The sequence below is a fragment of the Berghia stephanieae genome, chromosome 2, assembly GCF_034508935.2.
Source record: "Berghia stephanieae isolate SIO BIC M18660-M18661 chromosome 2, UCSD_Bste_1.3, whole genome shotgun sequence".
Classification (NCBI taxonomy): domain Eukaryota; kingdom Metazoa; phylum Mollusca; class Gastropoda; order Nudibranchia; family Aeolidiidae; genus Berghia; species Berghia stephanieae.
In genome coordinates, this window is record NC_088361.1 from 70,671,971 (window position 1) to 70,694,777 (window position 22,807).

The 22,807-nt window shown below is 34.3% G+C and overlaps 1 protein-coding gene across 4 annotated transcripts in view; it reads left to right on the forward strand.

Annotated features, from left to right (window-relative positions):
• The window catches only part of LOC144965450 (chondroitin sulfate synthase 1-like), a 61,776-nt gene that overhangs the window by 12,880 nt on the left and 26,089 nt on the right, over positions 1-22,807 (forward strand). For 3 of the 4 annotated variants that reach the window (XM_078900809.1, XM_078900808.1, XM_078900806.1), the window contains exons 5-12: positions 2,003-2,167; positions 2,951-3,047; positions 3,752-3,831; positions 4,789-5,126; positions 8,927-9,051; positions 14,058-14,213; positions 18,061-18,214; positions 22,269-22,394. In XM_078900809.1, the coding sequence (XP_078756935.1) occupies positions 2,003-2,167; positions 2,951-3,047; positions 3,752-3,831; positions 4,789-5,126; positions 8,927-9,051; positions 14,058-14,213; positions 18,061-18,214; positions 22,269-22,394 (1,241 nt within the window). The remainder of the gene's footprint in view (positions 1-2,002; positions 2,168-2,950; positions 3,048-3,751; positions 3,832-4,788; positions 5,127-8,926; positions 9,052-14,057; positions 14,214-18,060; positions 18,215-22,268; positions 22,395-22,807) is intronic. The other variant, XM_078900807.1, reaches the window with a different exon arrangement.

Here is a 22,807-nt window from a genome sequence, read left to right on the forward strand (position 1 = left end):
TAATTGGTGGTCCTGATAGTTCGATGGAGTAGTCGCTGCTCACGCAAAGGGACCGGTATCGATCCCGGATAAAGTCGAGATTTTTCCCGACCCTCCTTACCACCTAGCAGTGACTGGATAGCTGAGTATGTTAGATCTGGCGAAACGTTCTTTGAAATAGACAAGCGACCTATCCAAAGGATAGCAATCAATTGTATTTGTCTGTGTCACGCTATAGAACCTGGGATAAAATCCAGCTCCATATGCCTAAATGGTTCTGAAGGACTACTTTTATTAAACTATGATTGACTTTTTTTAATGGTCTCTTTTGATAATTTAAAGCAATAAGAATTAAATCGTCCCGTTACTTTAAATGATCAGATAGTCGAAATCACCTTTAATGGTTCTGAATTTTTCACATTCGATCAAATCCCTTTTAATTTCCTAGACTCTACACAAATGATCTTCCCGAGGAACTACACTTAGGTAATGAAACACAAGTAGTGATGAAATTGGTTATTGTTTTGTTCAATGTATGCCGGGTTGATTTAATTTGAGAAATGTTTTGGAAACTACAACGGAACAGTTCCCGTGAGTCTCCAATTTGTTCTTTGGGATATATTATTTAACCCTCTCCTTACCAACTATAGGAAAATTGTCACATTCGTTACGATTCAATGGACATTTTGTAAATCGGGCTTGTTTTGTACATCACAAAATTTGAAGAAATATGTTGTTATGGATATAAAAACGTGATGCAGTTTTGTAAAGCTCGTCTTGCCGAATGGATCATCATACTCTATGTACTTATTGCTTTTGAACTTGAGTTTTTTGTTTGTTTGTTTTTTGTTTTTTGCTGGGTAAATATGTCATTTTGGAAATAAATCCTGAAAGTAAGGAGAAACTAACAGATCTGAATAAATGAATGATCGTTTTTTATTTTCATACATCTATCCTCCAGGGTAATGTTAAATGTTCAGAAATAGAGGGGAATCAAAGTTTTATATTCACCACAATATATAATACCTATCGAATAGAACAGTGTATTGACTTGAAACGTTGTTCCATATAATGGTAAGGTCATTCGCAGTATCGATTATTAAAGTGCCGTTTAAATGGAACCATTTTTGAATAACGTTGTTATTCCAATTGAGTGGCTTTGATTGCATTACTACTATTAGAGGTACTTCTGCTACCCTAGAAACAACCACAGACACTACTATAATTACTTTTATTACAAAAACTACTACTAATACAACAAACACAACTATTACTATTACTACAACCCCACCACAATCACTACCTCTACTACTACTACTACTACTACTACTACTACTACTACTACTACTACTACTACTACTACTACTACTACTATTACTACTACTACTACTACTACTACTACTACTACTACTACTACTATTACTACTACTACTACTACTACTACTACTACTACTACTACTACTACTACTAGTACTACACAGCTAGTACTACTTCTACTACTACAACAACTACTATTTCTACTACTAATACGACAACCACTACTACTACTACTAAATCAACTACTACTACAACAACTACCATTATTATTATTATTATTATTATTATTATTATTATTATTATTATTATTATTATTATTATTATTATTATTATTATTATTATTGTTATTATTAATTTTATTATCAGCATCATCATCATCATCATCATCATCATCATCATCATCATCATCATTAAAATTGCTATTATTATTACTACTACTACTACTACTACTACTACTACTACTACTACTACTACTACTACTACTACTACTACTACTACTACTACTACTACTACTACTACTACTACTACTACTACTACGACTATCACATATTCGGATGCTAATATTACCTCTACTACTTTCAAACTTCCACCATTTTCACGAATTAAAGAACCTTAGGGCAATTTTTTTCTTCTTCATTACTATAGAATCAAGTGTCAAAATTACAATTTGATCGCAATTCGACATGTCAAAACTCGTGTATTACAGATGCAGCATTTATTTTATCAAAATTACGACGAGCTTAACTTGCCTAACAGTTCGTTCAAGAAGGAATTGGGTCAATCAGAGCTGAGAGCCCTAACACTTCATCCTGTTAAAGAAGCGCCATATGTTTTTAGGCTTGACAATTATTTAAATCAACACAAACTGAAGGTAAAGATTTTACTATATAATCACATCATCGCCATATTCACCACCACCACAACCACTGCCATCATCATCATCATCATCATCATCATCATCATCATCATCATCATCATCATCATCATCATCATCATCATTATCATCATCACCACCACCACCGCCATCATCACCACCACCACCACCACCACCACCTCTACAACCACCACCACCGTCACCACAATGACCAAGCAGTAGCAGCAACAAAATTTTAGGTATGAATAGAGTAAGCTCACATTTTCTACCTAAATATTAAATGCATTGTCGTTACCCGATGACACAGTGAGTATCAGTTCCTAATTATGTCGATCTTCTCTATATTTCATCGTTGGTCTTATAATTCGTTACTTTGTTTAGGTCATAGATGGCAGAAACTCTTTGCAAGTATTTATTATGAAATAATAATTCATTGGAAAATCCAATAAATTATATCCCTTAAGTATAGGATGTGTTTACGCCAACCTATATATATATATATATATATATATATATATATATATATATATATATATATATATATATATATATATTATAAAATCAAAAACCATGAAATAATAGTGTTCAACTTTTTGATAAAAGGAGCTATTTATAAACATTTCAAAGCATTTTAACGCTCGATACAACGTTGTAGAAGTCAACTAATCATAATTATCTTTGAAATGTTTATATATATATATATATATATATATATATATAAATATATATATATATATATGTGTGTGTGTGTGTGTAAACATTAATTCAAAATGGTTTCAGATACTGGAGGAAAAACTATATAAACTTAATTTACAGACCAACGCCCACATCAATAAAGAGGTGTTACTTCACAAGACATTGCAAATGGTCAAACGAGGTAAGTCATGTGTAACGATAGAGATACACGATCAAGATTTGGTAGATTCCTACTATTGATATAGTGTGGCTGTTCTGATCTATTGTAGGGTCAGATCAAATCATAACCTTTAAAATGTGTCGCTGACGTGAAAAGAACAGATTTGGACTCGCAACACGCCGTTATACTCGTATAAAGTCTTTGGGTTATAGCCGATGATAAGAAATATTGACTGTATGCCCTAAGTATTATTAAATATATCAAGTAGATTTTAGTAGTTTTCTTTTTAACAAAGCAGCTACTGGAATAAGCTTAAGGACCGCATCTTTCACATAAATTATGGTCCTTCAGAGCTACTCTGCTCATATAGCTTATCCCTTCTTTCATAGTATAAAACGGACAATTGCAATTGCTTGCTGCCCTTTGGATAGGACGATAGACTATCGTAAAATACTCTCTGCTTAGTCTTACAGACCCAGCTTCTTAAACACTCGGGCAGATAAAGAGGGTCAGAAAGAACCTAAAATTTGTTTGTAAAGCGAGTGCTCCACTAACGGAATTATCCGGACCCCCTTAATTTTCTAGTATAATTTACGCATTTTTTAACTTTTTAAAATTTCTAGTCTACTTTTTTCATAAATAAACCTAGGGGGATGTTGTTAATGTTTAAATGACAATTCTTTGCAACTCATTCAACCAATTTCTACTCTTTCATCTCGTTTCAGACAGCCGCTCAACGACCAAATCATATAGAACACTTCATGCAAAATTGGTTAACCTTGATAATATTACATCTCTTCCTAAGGTAATATGAGCTCAATGGCGCGTAAGCCGCTTTAGGTTATATAAGTACAAAGTAGAATATAATCACACTACTGCAATCCTATCTATATTATCATGTAAAATTTAAAAAATGACTTTAATAAGTGAAAAGGCAGTACCAATGGGAGCAGCTAATAGATTTTGAAAAGAAAATGAAAAACGACAGTAAAGTTATTCAAATAACATTAGGTCTTCAGGACACCATTCCAGCAAGGTTGAAACTATAAATGTCTAATTGATGGCTTTATCATAAGGAAAATATTGCCTCTATAAAAGAAGTTTGACTGTCTCAAAATTGATTTGATAGAAATCGTTTTCGTAAGATTAATAAAAAGTATTTTCATACCTGTTTCTTTCATTTAAAAAGCTCACGTATTAAGTGGTTGCAAAGCCAGATGAATAATCAATCACAATGAACAGGATTGAACTTTGTCTAGTCTTACCACTGAAGGAAGATTTACATCGATATAATACAATTGTGCTCATTCCAGTCTTTAAACAGCAGGCATTTTTCTCTAGTCTTTTATGTAATTATCTCACTTTAAATCTTTCTCTCATCGAGCCAAAGCTTTTTCATAAATTAAGTATCCAGAGTTCATTCACTTTCAGGACAGACAATGCATTTTAGAATAAGCTTGACTAAATAATAAATATGTGACCCATCGCCTCAAAACGCTACTATGTCGGTGTAAATTAGATGCTAAAATTGATTTATATTCCAGAATACGAAACTAGGGTCATTTATTTTACTTTATTGAAAGACAATATACATAGTGTCTTAAAAAGGAGAAAAATCAACAATTTATGGCCTATTCTACAGCTAGACAACTTTTTGGCATGTAGCTCAACCCGGCATAACACGGTTTTCTGACGATAGATCACATATTGCAAAATATCAGAAAAATGTTTATATCTCATTTGTTGCTTATATTCTTTTTAGCATGATCATCACCTCCATCCACTAGATTACTGGGAATGCATCAAGGGCACGACAATACATAGTCCAAGACTCGTGTCGGCTAGAATGATATTCCCCGTCCGACATAGAGGCAGACAGATAGTCAAAGACAATATTATTAAAATAGTACAAGAGCATCAACAGCTTCTAAGACGAACAGAGGCAAAACGTCAGGAGAGGATTTTGAATTTTCAATATCAAAAATTCTCACCCTACTTTGGCATTGAGGGACTAGCTTTTGTAAATATTAAAGGCAATGGTACATCGTTGACTAAGTCCTTTCTGTACCAGTTACCTTTCGATAAGGATGTGTCTTTCAGGTTTGTTTGAAAAAGCATTTTAAGTGCACAACCCTTGTAGTAAAAAATCAAAATAATCATTAGTATCATCATTACCACCACAACCATCATCATCATCATCATCATCATCATCATCATCATCATCATCATCATCATCATCATCATCATCATCAACAACAACAACAACAACAACATGAGCAGCAGCAACAACAGCATCAGGAAATTACAATCATTATTATTACCATATTAGCGTCATTGTGGCAAAGAAGATCATTAGAGCTACATATTGCCAAAGCCATGAGATACCTTTTTGTGGGTTTGTGTTGTTTGAATGTTTGTTTGTTTTTAAGGCAACAGAATTCCTGCTTGATCGGTAATAGAGGATTTAGCGATGAGCGCATTAAGCGTGTGAACAAAATACACCTTTCAAATTGCTTCACACATTTGAACAAAGTATTTGGATAGCATTTGAACGCATAAAATGTATAAATACTTTTAATGTGTAAAACTGATGGTCAATATGATATGATGTGCATTGGAAAGGCGTTAATCAAATACTGTTGATCCGTTATTTGATCCAGTTTGATAAACTGGAAGTTAATAGGCCTGCCCAATGGAATAAAAACGTGTAAAAATATTTTTTTTTTGAGTTTGAGGCTTCAAACTAGGTATGATGCGACTTCTCACCTCCTGCACTTCCCGGAATCTCAAATTAAGATTAAGTTTATATTCATTCTAATGATGAAATTCATGACCATCAAGCAATATGATTTATTGTAATCATAACGATGAATTTACTGGATAAGATAATCATCAATATATATTATCCCTTCAACACCATACGACCAAGAGAGCGGGAGCTACTGGTCCCGTTGTGACTGCTCTACCTACTATCTTGACTCTCGTCACCATTATCACATCTATGTGTGGCTTTGTGGACCAGTGGTATGACAATCGCCGTCAGACCGGAAAGTCCCTGGTTCGAATTCCGATCTGGGCGGCGCAAAGTTGAGTACTTGGAAAAGGCTCCTAACATACATTCTGTTACCGCAGTCAGGTGTTAAACGAATACCAAGCCAGTTATAGCGTTGTCTCTGTCGAAAAAAAATGCATTGGCACTTCACATGCGTCATGTCTTCATGCATGTGACATCGTGTTGCTGTTGGCTTAGGATCCCTATATAGTAAGGCATTTAGTGGATGTTGCGCTATATAAAATCTTAGGGTTTCTTTTCTTATATCATGACATTTTGACAGTGATAATGATGGGATACTCAATTCAAAGCTGCCTCAATCGTACATCCAAACAGCACACATTGGCGTAAACGCGTCGGGATTCAATCTGACAGAAATAAACCAGAATCCTGTTCGGATTAGTAGCAATTTCTTTTTTCAAGCTACTAGAACTTTTCTATATTCTAGTACTGTGAGCGTCTTTTCACTCAAAAATATCGTTTCATTATAACCATCAACTACCATAGGCATCGCCAATTTCACAGTCATCGTTTCGATTATCAATATTATTCTTGTGATCATCATTAAATCGCAATAACTTCCAATCACATCTTAACATCTTTTATACCCCACTTTCTGGTTTCTTTTTATTCGATCCTTTTAATAGGATTTCACGTCAACCGAGAACAATGAATAACTTTTAATAAAAACAATGTAAAAGACATTGCATGATTGTCTGGAGGAGACAGAAAATCGTTATTAGCAATTCAATATAATCTCACATAACAGGCGTCTCTCCATTCTCTCTTATCAGGGTTTTGTTTTTTTATTCCAATTCTCTTGATCATTTATTTTTATTTTCAAAGATTCCAAAACGATTTTTGTACATGATCTTGCGTGTTGTAAAATAGCTCGGTCACGATAACATTTCAGAATGGAATTTTTATTCAATTTGACATTATCAAGACTAATATCTGATTTGCTTATACGAATCCTTACAGCTATAATTAGTTTTATATTTTGAAAATATTCGAAAACAATGCTTGGTGGTTAATATAAATGTGACTCATCGCCGCAATCCGGTGGTATTTTGTCTTGATGAACCGGAAACCAATAAGTGAGTTTAATTCTAAAGCAATCAGATACAGGGCATTTTTGGTTGAAACTTTGGTTGAAACTTTGTTCATTATTATCAATAAAAAAAATAAACTGAGCCCAAGTGTCATTTTGGATTTATTTTCGGCTTTTTTTTTTGCATTAAGTCATTTTGATATAATACCGTTTTGAGACGCTGGGTCAGATATATCAAATTACACTGTAAGCAGTATCAGTTTGATTTATTTTGTTCTCAATAATTGTTAGCTCTGAAGTATTGATTTGATAAACAAAAATGAATATAACAGCTTCAAAAAAAAAAAAGAACAAAATAAAAAACACGGAACGTTTCGGATTCAAAACCCTTCTTCAGCCAACAACAAAAACAATAAAGACATAAATACATTACTATAATATTCCAGATTGACGATTGAAGTTGTTATAATCAATTTTTGTTTATTACTTTTTACACTCCACAGCTTCTAGTAGATTAGTATCACTTTGACTTGAGTATTGATTTGAATGATTTAAACAGTAATTGATTAAATCAAGCCACCAACATTCCCTTACAGTTGATATATCACATCGAGTCAACAAATAGAATAGTGAGTATGTAAACCCGCTATGGTGGTAGGGGTGAGGGGGGGGGGTGAGGGGGAAATAACGTTTGTAGAGGATAATGACACCAATGCGACTCAGGTCTCATTAAAAACCTGTGACAAATCACTGTTATCGTTTTGGTTGGTTAACATTTTATGGCTTTGATTAATCATCAGACTATATTGAGAGAAGTATTGTTTTGAAAGAATGTTAGTCTGGCGGTTAAAGGTTAATAGATCTCCCAATCTATTTGATTTCAAATTTGTTGAACCTGGCCGTTGCAATAACAATTTTAGCCCTCTCATTAAAAAAAAAGCCAGCCACATAAAAAACAACAAATCTTTTATTTACAAAATAGCTTTGAATAAAAACTCATTCAGTCGTATGAAAACAAGGAAAGGTGAATTTCCAATAATCATAATTAAATTAATCTGGCATTAAAGATAACATAAAATTGATACCTTGAAATTGTACTGAAGTTTAATATGTTAAATGTTGTCTTCTCTATCATTAAGAGATTAAAATTGATATTGTAAAACCCTTAGAGCATGCTGCTTACGGTGAATAAGCTCATTATAAATGCAATCCTTTAATATTTTTTTAACTTGAGCTTTCATACTAAACGCGCTCAATGCGCTTTACATGGGGTCCCTTGCCAATAGCAACACTTAACATGTAGGCGAGACATGACGCCTGTTAGACGATTTTACAATTTTAAACTGTTATTATCACCATTAGTATCATAAGCAAAATCTGACCGCAAAAGACATCATCCTCAACATAAACATCCCCAACTTCGTCACAATTCTCTTCTTCTTCTTCTTCTTCTTCTTCTTCTTCTTCTTCTTCTTCTTCTTCTTCTTCTTCTTCTTCTTCTTTATCACCATGATGACGATTTTGATCATCATCATCATCATCATCATCATCATCATCATCATCATCATCATCATCATCATCATCATCATCATCATCAACAACAACAACAACAACAACAACAATTTCATCACCACCATGATCCAAAGGTCCGTCCGCGCTCCTATTTACAACTGCTTTACTATACGATAAAGATTGACTGACCATACCCTTTTTCCATTCTCTCAGATCATTCTGATAGAATCGATCGTAATATTTATCATCCATCGCATATATCTATATTTATATTTTTTATTCCAGAGATGCAGATGAGACAACCGCGTCCTTGTATCAACATTACGAAAGAATAGTTATGGTCTTGACGCTATTTCAGAGGACCGAGGTATACCGTAATTTTCTGGACATGTTTAAGAAAGCAGTTTCAGGTAGGAATATTGAATATAATGCAACAATGATGTTTTCTTTGTATCCACATTGCGACAGAATAGTTAACAACAAGATATGAAGTGAGTAGAAAAGTGCCAGAAGACAATAGAGAATAAAAAATTTTTTCGCGGCGGTGGTGGGGTTTGAACCTGCGACCTTATTGGTACGACAACTCCGCCTGGCAGGTGAGAGCGTGGCTCTACCGTGTGAGCTATCCACGAACACAAAAATATTCGTTTCAAACCCAAAGTCATTTCTAGATCCCTCTCTCACCCACTTCTTGAGATCGCCGATTCGTTCACCACCATCGCGAAGTAATTTTGACCAGCAGTTAAGCTTAATAGCCAATATTCTCATCACAAACATATAACATAGAAACGATTGAGACATTGAGTATGCTCCGGTGTATGGGGTGAATAGTGCCTGCTCCACTCACTTTTCTGAATTAAAAATTCACCCCATACACCGGAGCATACTCAATGTCTCAATCGTTTCTATGTTATATGTTTGTGATGAGAATATTGGCTATTAAGCTTAACTGCTGGTCAAAATTACTTCGCGATGGTGGTGAACGAATCGGCGATCTCAAGAAGTGGGTGAGAGAGGGATCTAGAAATGACTTTGGGTTTGAAACGAATATTTTTGTGTTCGTGGATAGCTCACACGGTAGAGCCACGCTCTCACCTGCCAGGCGGAGTTGTCGTACCAATAAGGTCGCAGGTTCAAACCCCACCACCGCCGCGAAAAAATTTTTTATTCTCTATTGTCTTCTGGCACTTTTCTACTCACTTCATATCTTGTTGTTACTAACAAAAGTGCCTGCTCCACTCACTTTTCTGAAGACAGAATAGTTGTGGTCTTGGCGCTATTTCAGAGGATTGAGATTTACCGCAATTTTCCGGACGTGTTTAAGGAAGCAGTTTCAGGAAGATATATTGAATATAACTCAACAATTATAATATTCTGCAAAAAAAAAAAAGTGACAAAACATCTTTTCAAATTTTAACCAGAAAACGTTAACGCCATAATAATATATCGAACGATTAAAACAATCCCCAACTTGTCTATTATTGATTAATCTTGGTTTTAGAATAATCAACATATTCGAGTGATACTATTCTGCTAGTAGTGGACAGTAAAAAGTAATAGACAAAAATGAATATAACAGCTTCAAAAACGTACAAAATACCAAACACGAACCGTTTTGTACTCAAAGCCCTTCTACAGACGACAACAAAAACAATTTTAAAAAAGATAAATACATTACTATTAAAAATATTTTTCCGTCTTGTTTTTAAAGTAATGTATTTATGTTTTTATTGTTTTCTTTTTGTTGTTGATGACTGAAGTCGGAGATTTAGCCCGAAACATTCCATGTTTGGTATTTTGTTATTTTTTAAAAGCTGTTATATCCATTTTGTTTATAACATATTGGAGGTATTTTTAATAGCTGAATGTATGACGTAATTTTTTTCTTAATAAAGATGTGAGACGCTTTTTGAGACAAGATCAAGTTGTATTTTACGGATTTTAAGTATTTTGTCGAATTTAAATGAGGAAACATTTTTCTACAGTCTGCCGCTCATTTCATGAAAAGATGTTTAAAATTGATTGAGTTAAGGCGACTTGAGATAGACAATCTGATGAAAAGGAATTTTGATAAAAACGATGGCAAAGTTTACTCACGTCATTTTAAAGTGTAAATTTTATTTTAAATTTTAGTAAAGGTATGCAAAAATGAACAATCTGTTTGCGAGGTCCCAGGTTAGAGAGTGTTTGACAAGATGAGGGTCATTTAAATTTAAATATATTTAAATATATTTGAAGGACGAGGTTTCCCGCCAAATCTGTCAATACGTGTCTATCCAGAGCACGGCATTTAACGGGTTAAACGATGTGTTAAGCCGGAAGTATTACATTACTTTCATTTCATATAATAGCAATGTTTCGTGTCAAGAGAGAAAAAAAAAGGATTTCAATACGTATCTAATTCTTTTTTTTTTTCATATCTTAAAAAATATTCCCCGGCGTCTTTTGGACATTGTATCATTGGCCTAGGATATAGCTTACATGAAGAGGCATGCAATAAAATGATTGAAGCTTTTTTCACCACCTTTTCTCTCTGCATATATTTCACATAATAAAATGATATTGAAAATCAATGCTCGTGCTTGTTTATGCGTGGACACGTGTAATTGTGCATCGTTATATATCTTATTATAGATTTGTAATTTGGACTTTTTTGTAACATTAATGCTCCGAAAACACTGAACCAATCGTCACCAAAATGTTGCAGGATTTTTACAATTGACATGAAGATGGTTTGTAAGGATTTTAACGAAAAATCAAATTTGTTTCGTCAAATCACAGACGGCTTCATACTTAGTACTCAACCATCCGGTTAGCGAGTATGCCGTTGAAGTAAGAGTACTTGCATTGAATCGATACAGTTAGTGGCTCCTCTCATTATTAAAAATACAATCAATTTCTTAAAATCTATATATCTAAACCATTTTCCGTTCTTAACATTGGTAAAGAATTCTACGCTAAGATAATGAAATATGAGATGTAAAATGCAGAAAAGATATCTCCGTGCACAAATATATATTGCAGTCTAAGACAGCCAGGAGTTCCTTTAGCCTGTGCCTCAGCTTGCCATAGGCATGCCACCTCTGCAATCTTCACTTTATAAAAGAACGCGCACAGAGACATGAAGGTGTCAAAATCACAAATCTACAACCATACACAGAATCAACATTACAATTGCATTAATAAAGTCCTCAACCTATTGGCACTACTAGGAAGAAAACAATTTGGTCAAATCACGCCAAGAGATAGGGGAAAACTGGTGACCACGTGGCGCGTCATCTCCACAGTAGCACAAAGCTTGCATTGGTTCATGTTTTTCCTGGGAAAAATGGAAGATCTACATGTGTTCCATGGGGCTCCAGAGAGGTCAATAGGCCTCTTTAATTAGCCAGGGTGGGTGGTGCACACAAGTTTAGTAACCTTATTCAACAGTCTGTCAAACACACAGCCCACACAAGAACACCCAATGTTAGCCAATTATGTGTAAAGCCTGCGGTATAGGGTATAGTACATACCTTAATAGTAATATTACACATTTTGTTATGTTCAAAATAACATTTGATAGGACAATACATAATTTAATATTCGATGTCAATTTTGTTGGTATCGATCTGAATAAGCAAAATGCTTTTCTGTTGAATCATTTATCATCTTTTATTTCACTATTTTGTTTCAAATATTGATCGAATTTCATGGGTTTATATTGAATATTGACATAGTGGATAATTTGCTGAGAAAAACATATCAACGGGCAACGTCTTCTGCACTGGCCTACTTCTCCCCGCCCTGGTCCTGTGCATAGAGAATACCCTAGTCTGTGGTCCTGTGTGCCCATCGTGATGGCCCACTTCTACCCATCCCATATCCACTACTTGCCAATTTGAATGCATTGCAGTAGAAAGGAAAACAAAACACAAAATACTCATTAATGGCAAATTTTGTAATTCAATTATGTTTATTTCTAGGTTGAGTATTTGACTTAATGAAAACATTAAAGACTGGTCGTATCGAAGAATTTTTAGTGTGAATGGAAAAAAATGTTTTAGAGGCCCATTTCATCCCACTCTCTCCTTTATATATATATATATATATATATATATATATATATATAATATATATATATATATATATATATATATATATAATATAGTCTCATATTTTATGTGTTTTAGACTACAACGTTTTAGTCCGTTAGGATCATGACAGCAACAAAAAACACGCCTCTTTTGTCAGCTTGTATCTCTCAGACTCTTCATTAGATTTCTTTCATATTCAAAATACAAATAAAACAAATACCTATACATACACTGCCAAACTTTTGTGAATATGAATTGAGAAACCAAAAAGATACAATGATGTTTCAAAACCGTGTTCAGATTACAACATCAGAGAAAAATGACGCTACATTACAGAATAAATTGGCGATGGTCTTAACATTTGTTGCCATTTTTAGTGAACATTAATTATGTCATCATAAACATTATTTTCATCATAATTCCCCTCATCATGTAAGAAATTGTATATAAAGCACACTCGCAATCCTATTTTGGTCCAACAATTACAAAGTTAGGACTTTAAGTGATCAATAGGACAGCTGTCCTCTTTAATGACCCAACGTAGTCTCTTTTTCCAACTTGAAATGCACTTCCGAATTTCCTCAATGGTTATCTCCATTCAGCATAAAATAATTCTTTCTCTCAAGGTCGCCTCTGTGAATGCAGAACTTTGTCCACCGTAAACCTTCTCGGTCAAAGAATTCCAAATTTCGTAATCCATTTATTCAGGCCGAGTGGTTGAGGCGGCCATTTGTCTTTCTCTATGAGATAAATCTTAATATTATTACTTCGAAGAAAGGCTTGTGTTCTTTTGCTCGTATGGGATGTAACACAATCTTGTTGAAAAATGAAATTCCTTCCTGGATAAAGGGGTTCACGGTCTGACAAAAGATAGTTTTATGTAATTATCAGCATAGAGTTTTCCAGGCATAGCAACAAATGTCTCTTTTTTTAAAGAATTACAACGCGCAAATGCCATAATACGAGTAAGTTGCGTCATCTTTTCGATTTTTATATTTTAGATGATTTGATATAGATAATTCAAAAACAATTAATCTAATTATTTTCATATATTGCAATTCTATTAATAAACAATAATTCTAATGGTAATAAAAATTTGAAAGAATAACTTTTTACAATAGTAATAAATAAACAACGGCGCGATTTTTTAAATCTTATTATCTTATTACTATATTATTATCATTATTATTAGTAGTAGTAGTAGTAGCAGTAGTAGTAGTAGTAGTAGTAGTAGTAGTAGTAGTAGTAGTAGTAGTAGTAGTAGTAGTAGTAGTAGTAGTAGTTTTACACTATAAATGGCCATAATATGCCCATGCTACAGTTCTATCGTTTCCTTACAGGTTATCCAGGACCATTGGAGCTTCGTGTCGTCATTTTCAAAGATGTACAAGACGAGCACAAAGATTTGATCCGAATCACAAACAAGTTTCAAGCTGCAAATTCAAATGTCATGGTTGAAGCCGCTTACTCGAGTGGGAATTTCAGCCGGGGTCGAGGTATAATGATTTAAACAATAATCCGCCATCCAGTTGTCTTATCATTTGAAGTATATCCTCACAAAAAAACGTATCTGTAAGTAATTTTTATGATTGCGTGGTTTTCTGGTCTCATGACACTCGTTTTGGACTCGGGTCTCTGGTTCTAGTCCAGTTATGGGCGTCGCAAAGAATAGACTCTTTGCTCACACTCTCTCATCATATTTGGGTGTAATATGGGTGCCTGGTTGTAATAGCGCCCTCTCTCTCTCTCTCTCTCTCTCTCTCTCTCTCTCTCTCTCTCTGTCTGTCTCTTTCTTTATCTTTCTTTCTCTCTCTCTCTCTCTCTCTCTCTGTCTCTTTCTTTATCTTTCTTTCTCTCTCTCTCTCTCTGTCTCTCTCTCTCTGTCTCTTTCTTTATCTTTCTCTCTCTCTCTCTCTCTCTCTCTCTCTCTCTCTCTCTCTGTGTGTGTGTGTGTGTGTGTGTCTGTCTCTAAATCTGTCGACAACAACGTCTTAAGAAAGTCAAACGGGTGTCCTGTTGTCGTACATGTTAAGTGTTGCTGTTGATTAAAACCTTTTGTATATATAGCGTTATAGGCTCATTGATTGGATATTGCGGTACAGTTTAGAAAAATCTCAAAATTATCCCACAACGTGAGATAAGACAAATGCAATAAAAGAGGACGAATTTTGTACATCTCTGAGAGAAATTAAACTTTACATCACATTGTTAAGTAATGATGCGTAAATAGTAAAAATCGTAATGGTAATACAAAAACAATAATGAACGTTATAACAAGAAGTAATATTGATACTAATGACGATCAATTTAATAAGGACTAAGTATGTAATGATAATATCAATAATTATTATAATTATCAATAATAATAATTTTAAAAATATGGTGAGTTACATTTCATCCGTGAAGTTAGTCCTAATGTAATGTACGACGTGTACTTATTTGCAGGTCTGATAACCAAAATTGTTGAAATGGAAATACTCTCAAACCAACGCAACATTATGCCCATTATAACATTTTAAAACTAGCCCATATTTGCTCCCGAGAATCAGACCTGCAAATAATATTTGCACGTAGATACGGAGCCATCTTTATTGGGTAAAAATGCAGTTTAAATTTCCAAAAAGGCCTAGTAATAATCAAACAAACTGTATATAATGAAATGGAAGGTTTTATCTGTCTGGCCTTCTTTGACAATAAATAATAGTTTATAAAGCCACTGAGTATGGTGAAATTGCTGCAATACGCTATATCAAGTTCAGTTAGTTTTAAAATCCATTTTCCGATTTTCATAGGCTTACAACCTTTGTTCAACAGTATAAAATTGCCTGCACCAGATATGATCTATCTCATATGCTACCCCATAAATTCAAACACTTTCATTTTCTCATTTGTTACAAAATGAATGAAAAAGATATTGGGTTTTTGTTAACCAATCTCAACCACTCGACAACTAATTTAGCTTGAGTATTACCGATAGTCAAATAAGAGTTGTACTCAACCAGTCCAGAGAATCTATATAACAAAATATGGGTTGATGTCCACAAATTCAGTCTTTAAGAGGTAATCCAAATGGGAATAAGGGTTGATGTCCACTTATAAAGCGATTGCAGAGAAAAGTTAAACAAAAGCCCATAATTTGAAACGTTTTTTTTTTTTTTTGTCAGAAGTACTACATCTGACATGTCTTTGAAGTCAAACAGAAAATACAGAAAGGAAGCAGCCACTAGACCTAAGCACAGTCATAAGCTATGCGGCTATATGGTCTAGTGGTATGACACTCGCTTTCGGATTGGAAGGTCCTGGGTTCGAGCCTCGCGCTCGGCGCATAGTTGAGTCCTTGGAAAAGGCTCTCACATTCTCTCACCGTACTCAGGTGTAAAATGAGTGCCTGGCCGTTAACAGCATTGTCTTTGCCCGAAAAATTGTAATATCGCCTAACAGGCGTCATTAACCCGCCCTACATGTTAAATGTTGCTGTTGACCAGGGACCCCTTGTAAAGCGCTTTGAGCACACTTAGTGGATATGGCGCTATATAAAAGCTCAATTTTTTAAAGCCGGAAACACAAAAACTACTGCGTTTCTTAAAATTTCAGACAAATCAAGCCACAAAAATGTTGTTGTTGGATTATTAGGGTTTGTTTTTTTATTTGGAGGGAGGTAGGGGAAGGAGGGTTGTTGGGGTTTGTCTTTCTTATTTTGTTGTTGTATGTAGTTTGTCTGTATCTTTAAATGTTTTTCTTTTTGTTTTGATTTGTTTTATTTTGTTTTTGTTTTTTTTTATTTTGTCCTTTAAAAAAGAGAGGGGGGGGGGATACGGAGATCACAAGGAGAAAAAAAATCATCAATGACCCAAAGGATTGTGGCCATTATTAAAAAACACCCTTTCTTTCGTTTTGGACAGCCGACGTTCACTCCATACGTCAATGGATTAATATAACCCCTGACAAATCAAATAGTCATGAACCCTAAAATTTAAAGAATTCTCGGGTTAAAAACTGGTTTACAAATTTTATATCATCTTATTTATCCATCGAAGTTTTGGGGGAAAAAAGTTTTCTGGCCAAACAATTAACGTGATTTTTCTTTGTACCATATTGTCCATATTGACCTTCACCTTGCAATTAATTTTTATTAAAAGCTAAAGACTAGAATAAAGATGAAAGATTCAAGACAAAGATTTCTAACTCTTTCATTGCCTGTATAGGATTGACATCATTATTTTAAATCGAGAGAAAAAAAATATATCGAAGAGCGGAGAGCAAAGCATAAACGAACTAGTTTAATTCAGCCCAAATTGTTATGTTTCATGTTTGTGATTATTGAAAAAGTCTCAACCCAACGGAAAATATCGTTCATTACAACAATTTTAGACCAAGTCCATAGATTGCGTTCGTGTATCAGACCTGCATATATGAGCAACTAGGTTTTTTTTCTATTAATAGTCTTTGTATTCATTGTTTTGACGAAGAGATTTCTCAAATGCTTTGACTTTGAGATATATTTTAATTGTAATTAACCAATCATAAATCAGTTCCGTTCGACGTGTTTGCACGTCTGATAACCCATAATGTTGTAACCATTGTTGTAATAGAAATATACTCTCAATCCAACGCAAAACATTATCCATTACATACAATGCTGCACACCGAAGTCTGCGACAATACACTCTAGGTGATTTGCAGAAATGCAGGAAGAAGAGGAAAGATATTAAAACAAGCCCATAAATTGGCTCAGTTACCAGACCTGCAAATATATAGGATCGTTGGTATCGTCCCTTATAGAAATAAACCAAGTAACTAAACCAATCTTCTCAAAACGATGTTATGTCGGAGTCATCCAGTTAACAATAAGTGAATTTAATTTAATTTGCCAGATATATGAAATTTTATTTATTCGCTTTATAAAAAACTGTATTCTTTCTTCTCAACTTAAAACAGGTCTCGTATTTCAGGCTATAACATCCTTTTCTAGCATCTAACTCACTGCAACATAACACCGTTTTCAGACGATAGGTCACATACTGTAAAAAGTCGATGATAATTAACTGGACGGTTACGTCGCCAACTTTGGCCTGGCGTTGTATGTTTGGGCTAGATACATCACATAATCATACTTACTTGATTAGAGAGTGAACACGTAATTGAATATTATCAATGACGATGTTGAAAGAATAACAAAAACAGCAATGGAAGTCTAATAAATAGCTGATTTGATCTCTTGAAATATAAATTTATTTCAACAGGCTTTGGTCAAAAAAATGAAACATTGTGTCGTCCTTATTATTAAAGCATGGAGATGCCCATATTATAAAGACACTTGTTTATTGTTATAATCATCTACAGGTCTCATGCAAGGATTGCAGGGTGTTCGTAACGGCTCATTGATCTTGTTCATGGACTCAGATATGACGTTTTCTTCACGGTTCTTACGCCGTGTGAGCGCCAATACAATATTAGGGCGACAGGCTTTCTTTCCCATCTATTTCACTCGTTACAAGTAAGTAGGATCTATGTAAGAGATATCCCTAGTAGTATCCCATCATTAATTATCCGTGTTGAGGACTGTATTAGAGAAGTTAAATACTGGATGGAAATTAACAAGTTAAAGCTGAATAATGAAAAGACAGAGGAGATGGTTGTGTGGTAGAAAAAGTTTTTTGAAAGATGAATTCAGAAGTTTTCTCTAAATATAAATGGGTGCAAAATTAACCATTAACCTCGGGGTAATGTTAGATCAACATAATGTAACTATGCAGGGATAGTTTGATTCTCTATGTAGAAGTTTGACAAGTAAGGCTTAAAAAAATTGCGTCCGTTAGGCCTTTCCTAACCTGAGAAGTAACATGCAAACTAATAACATCTTTCTTACTATCTAAAATAGATTACTGCAACGTGTTAGTCTTGAATGTAAGCAACGATAAAATATCACGCCTGCAAAGTATCCAGAATGCGGCTGCTAAATTGATTTTAAGAAAAAAGAGAACATCCTGCTTGTTGCCACTTTTGTATGAGCTACATTGGTTACCAGTTAAAGTGAGAATCGAATCCAAATTAGCAGTATTGTGCTATAAGTGCCTTAATGATCAAGCACCAGTGTATATAACTGAATTGTTAGAGACTTATAAGCCAACGAGGAGTCTACTCTCTGCACTAGATTCTACAAAACTAATTGTTTCAAATGAATATAAATACGTCGGAACTCTCTTCCTAAAAGAATAAGGGAAGCGGAGTCCTTATCAATATTTAAATCAAAGTTAAAACACCATCTCTTTGATAAAACACATCTTGATTATTGCATCTTTGTACTTTGACCACAATGCTAATGTTAATTTAGTTTTTGTTATTATATCATTATGTTATATCATTTCCGTATTTGACATAGTATGTGGATGTATTATGAACCTATTTGTATTGATGACTTTATGTTTAGTTATTAAATTGTTGTATAATGATATTATGTTGATGTATAATGTTCATTTGTATAATAATGTCATTGTATTATTGTTTCGCGCATTGAGCATCACCCAGTGATGAAAACGCGCGTTATACATGTCATGTAAAATTTAAGAAAGAATGGTAATCCAGAACCATACATCCAATGGAGTCGGACACCATCACGCTTTTTAAGTAGCTTTAATCCGAAAGCAACAATAACAAGCATTATTATTTGATTAGGACAACAGCAAATAGCAAGAAATTTTCTTCATATTTCAAAGACCTCATAAAATAATTAATACACGTTGGACAGAGGGTTCAGAAAAACCCGATTCTACCCAAATTTTGAACCTGTCTGTTTATATTTGAATCTAGATAGTCCTTTTCCAGTGAGAAAACTCGCAGAGCACATTAAGTGGATATTGCTTAAAAGCTTCAGTTGTGTTAGTGGTTTGTTTGTTTGTTTTATTTAATTTGTCGTTGTTGTTGTTATTGGTTTTGTTTGTTGGGTTTTTTTTTGTTTGTTTGTTTTGTGTCTTCTTTTCTGTATTTTGGTTATTGTCGTTTTGTTCCAGTATTGGGTTGTTTTATTTTGGGGGGGGGGTGTTCAGGGGTTGGGGTTGGGTTTTTTGGGGGTTTTTGTTGTTTTTTTTATTCGGCAACTTTCATCAAATCTAAAAGGTGTCATTTTGAAGACATGGCTATGTTTGAAACACTTTATATTTTACGGGTATTAACTAAGAATAGATTTTCCGACTTAAACATTGATCAAAGAAGTAAAACAAACCGGTTTATTACAGAATGAAATATCTTCAAGATCAGTGCAGAAGAAATCCTACGATTATTATTTATGTAATATCTTATATTATATTTTATTATAACCTTTCCATTTTGGGTAAAAACACAGAGAAAATGGCAAACTTAAGGAAATGAAATTGGAAATGGAAATGATCTTTCAAGGAAGTGATAAGGAAGTGGACCCTTTATTTATCGAAGAATTGGAATCAGCTCTTGAACTCTCCAAAACCGGCAAAGCGGCTGGTCTAAATGGCATCACCGTAGAAATGATAAAGTATTTCGATCCCTCAACAAAAACGTGGTTACTAATTCTTATCAACAACTGCGTTGAATCGTGCACAATACAAAAGCCTTGGTGGCAAGCAAGAGTGATAGCATTACTATAACCTGGAAAATACCCAAATAGCAGCAAGAGTTACAGACCAATATCCCTTTTCAACATTTATACCAACGACCAACCTGAGTTCGAGATCATCCGGAAGTTTCTATATTATGCTGATGATCTGTGTCTGCGGTCCAGACCACTGATTCCAAAGCCGATTTTACTATAATGACAGCGAAAATAGAAATCCAGAATCTTTATTAAATGCTGTCTAAATGAATTGCACGAACCACTCAGACGTCAACAGCTGCTTCTAATGGTGCTCACATTATTATGTTATGACGATTGACCCAATCACCAAATTCTTCACCGCACTCGTGCACCGTCGCAAACCCGCCCGGAAGCTTCGTCACAACACACCGTTCAACTAGATGCTCTGCGGTTTCGGATTCCATCCCACATCGGTTACCACATGTGTTGTCAACTGAATATGAGATGTTTCCTTAAAGTATAATACTACTAATAATGTCTGAATCGAAGAATTCAAAACTAGTAACCAAGTTCACCTGATCTCATCTGCCCATGAGTAGTTTTGTTGTTTTTTTACTAATAGCGATTTCTATTTTGTTAAATGGAAGTAACACTATCTTGCTACGCTTTGGAGAGTACCTTCTGTCAGATATAAGAGATCCAGCTACCCATTCCCGTTAAGTGGACAAGGGGTCATTAAACAAACGACTAAATGAGAAATCCATGTAAGTCCCTTTGTTCCGTGGTCTTTCAATTGCAAAATCCAGACTTCCAATTTCCCACAAATGTGATGACTGAAAGCTCTAAATATCGTTGTTTGTATATCTGTGAAAATTTGAATGCATCACATTTTGCTTTCCATTTCAAGTTTTGAGTTGAAAATCTGCTAAACTCTTATTTCACTATAATTTTACACACAGAAAGGGATTTTCAACGAAGACAGTTGTGGTGAAAATGTTGTGAAAATTCAATTTTACAATAACGTTCCATGCACATCCTCCAAAATTCATATCGCGCATAGTGTCTCGGGTAAACCTATATCTTTATATTTTTACTTTTCGTTTACAAAAGCATGATGGATTGGGTCGATAACGATCGGAAGCTATAGACTCGAGTTCCGACTGAAACAATGTGGTGTTTTCCTGAGACCTCGGAGTTTTTATGTGTCATAGTTACGTGCCACATAGCCATTTCTCATGCCGGCTTTAAAAATAGAGATGTCTCGTTTTAAAAAACATAAAATGTATTGAAAATGGAATGATGCCTGAACTGTAAATCTGTTTTTAATCCCAGTTTGCCACCATCACACCATTTAATTTTTTAAAAACAGGTATTTCTATTTGTTTATTATATTGGCTTCTTCTTCTTCTTCTTCTTCTTCTTCTTCTTCTTCTTCTTCTTCTTCTTCTTCTTCTTCTTCTTCTTCTTCTTCTTCTTCTTCCTATTTTTTTTCTTCTTTCTTTTTTTTTCTTCTTGAAATTTGGAATTGATAAACAGGTTCTCTATAAAGTCTTTCCCTGATTTCAAAGGTTTTTGCATCTGGTTTTCGCTATATTCTAAGAAAAAGCCATACATTTTAGCTCATTAGTTATCAACTCACATTACACCACCAAATTTAGCAAAATCTTAAAAGACTTCATTTTTTTCTCCTTCAATTTTGGAATGGCTAAAGTGCGACACAAATATTATGTTTGTGTTTGTGACTGCATAAAACAAAAACTTCAAAGATAGCTGTTGAATTTGGTAAATCTGGTGATGAAATGTGAGTCTATGGCTCATGGGCATTAAATGCATGGCTAGAAGATGGTGAAAACCAGATGTAAATATCTATAACGGTCTAAGAATAATCAGGGACAGACTTAATGGACACGCTCTATATTTTTGGTTTGGCCATGGCGGTATTTTTATTCTATTAAGGATGACGACAAGAGGACAAATAAATGATTTTTTTTAAAAATATATTTAGTCCCACAGTTACTTGTTACAAGCAAAAAGACTGCAACATATCGACGGAAAGCAGGGAGGAAGAGGTCGGATTCTGGCGCAGTTACAGTTATGGGATTGCTTCCATTTACAAGAGTGACGTCATGAGGTAAGAACGGGTAAAATGTCAAGTACAGTATTAAAGAGTTGAAACAAAAATACATCCCAACGTTTTGGTCGCTAATTTTTTTTTTTCAGTTGCAACAAACAGGAAACAAAAACATTTATGCTTTACTAAAATACAAAAAAATAATAATAATATATGACTCTTACAAGGTCAAGAGGATTGTACTTAACAACAGCATTTCAGATTGGGATAATAATAATAGTGTATCATTGACGTGGCGGGATTTATCTTTGTCGAGATGACAACAAATAACAACTGATAACAACAAATAACAACTGATAACAAGAAATGAAGTGAGTAGGAAAGTGCCAGAAGACAACAGAGAATAATAACTTCGCGGGGGCGATTAAAAAAAAAAAACGTTTTGGTCGTGGATAGCTCATACGATAGAGTCA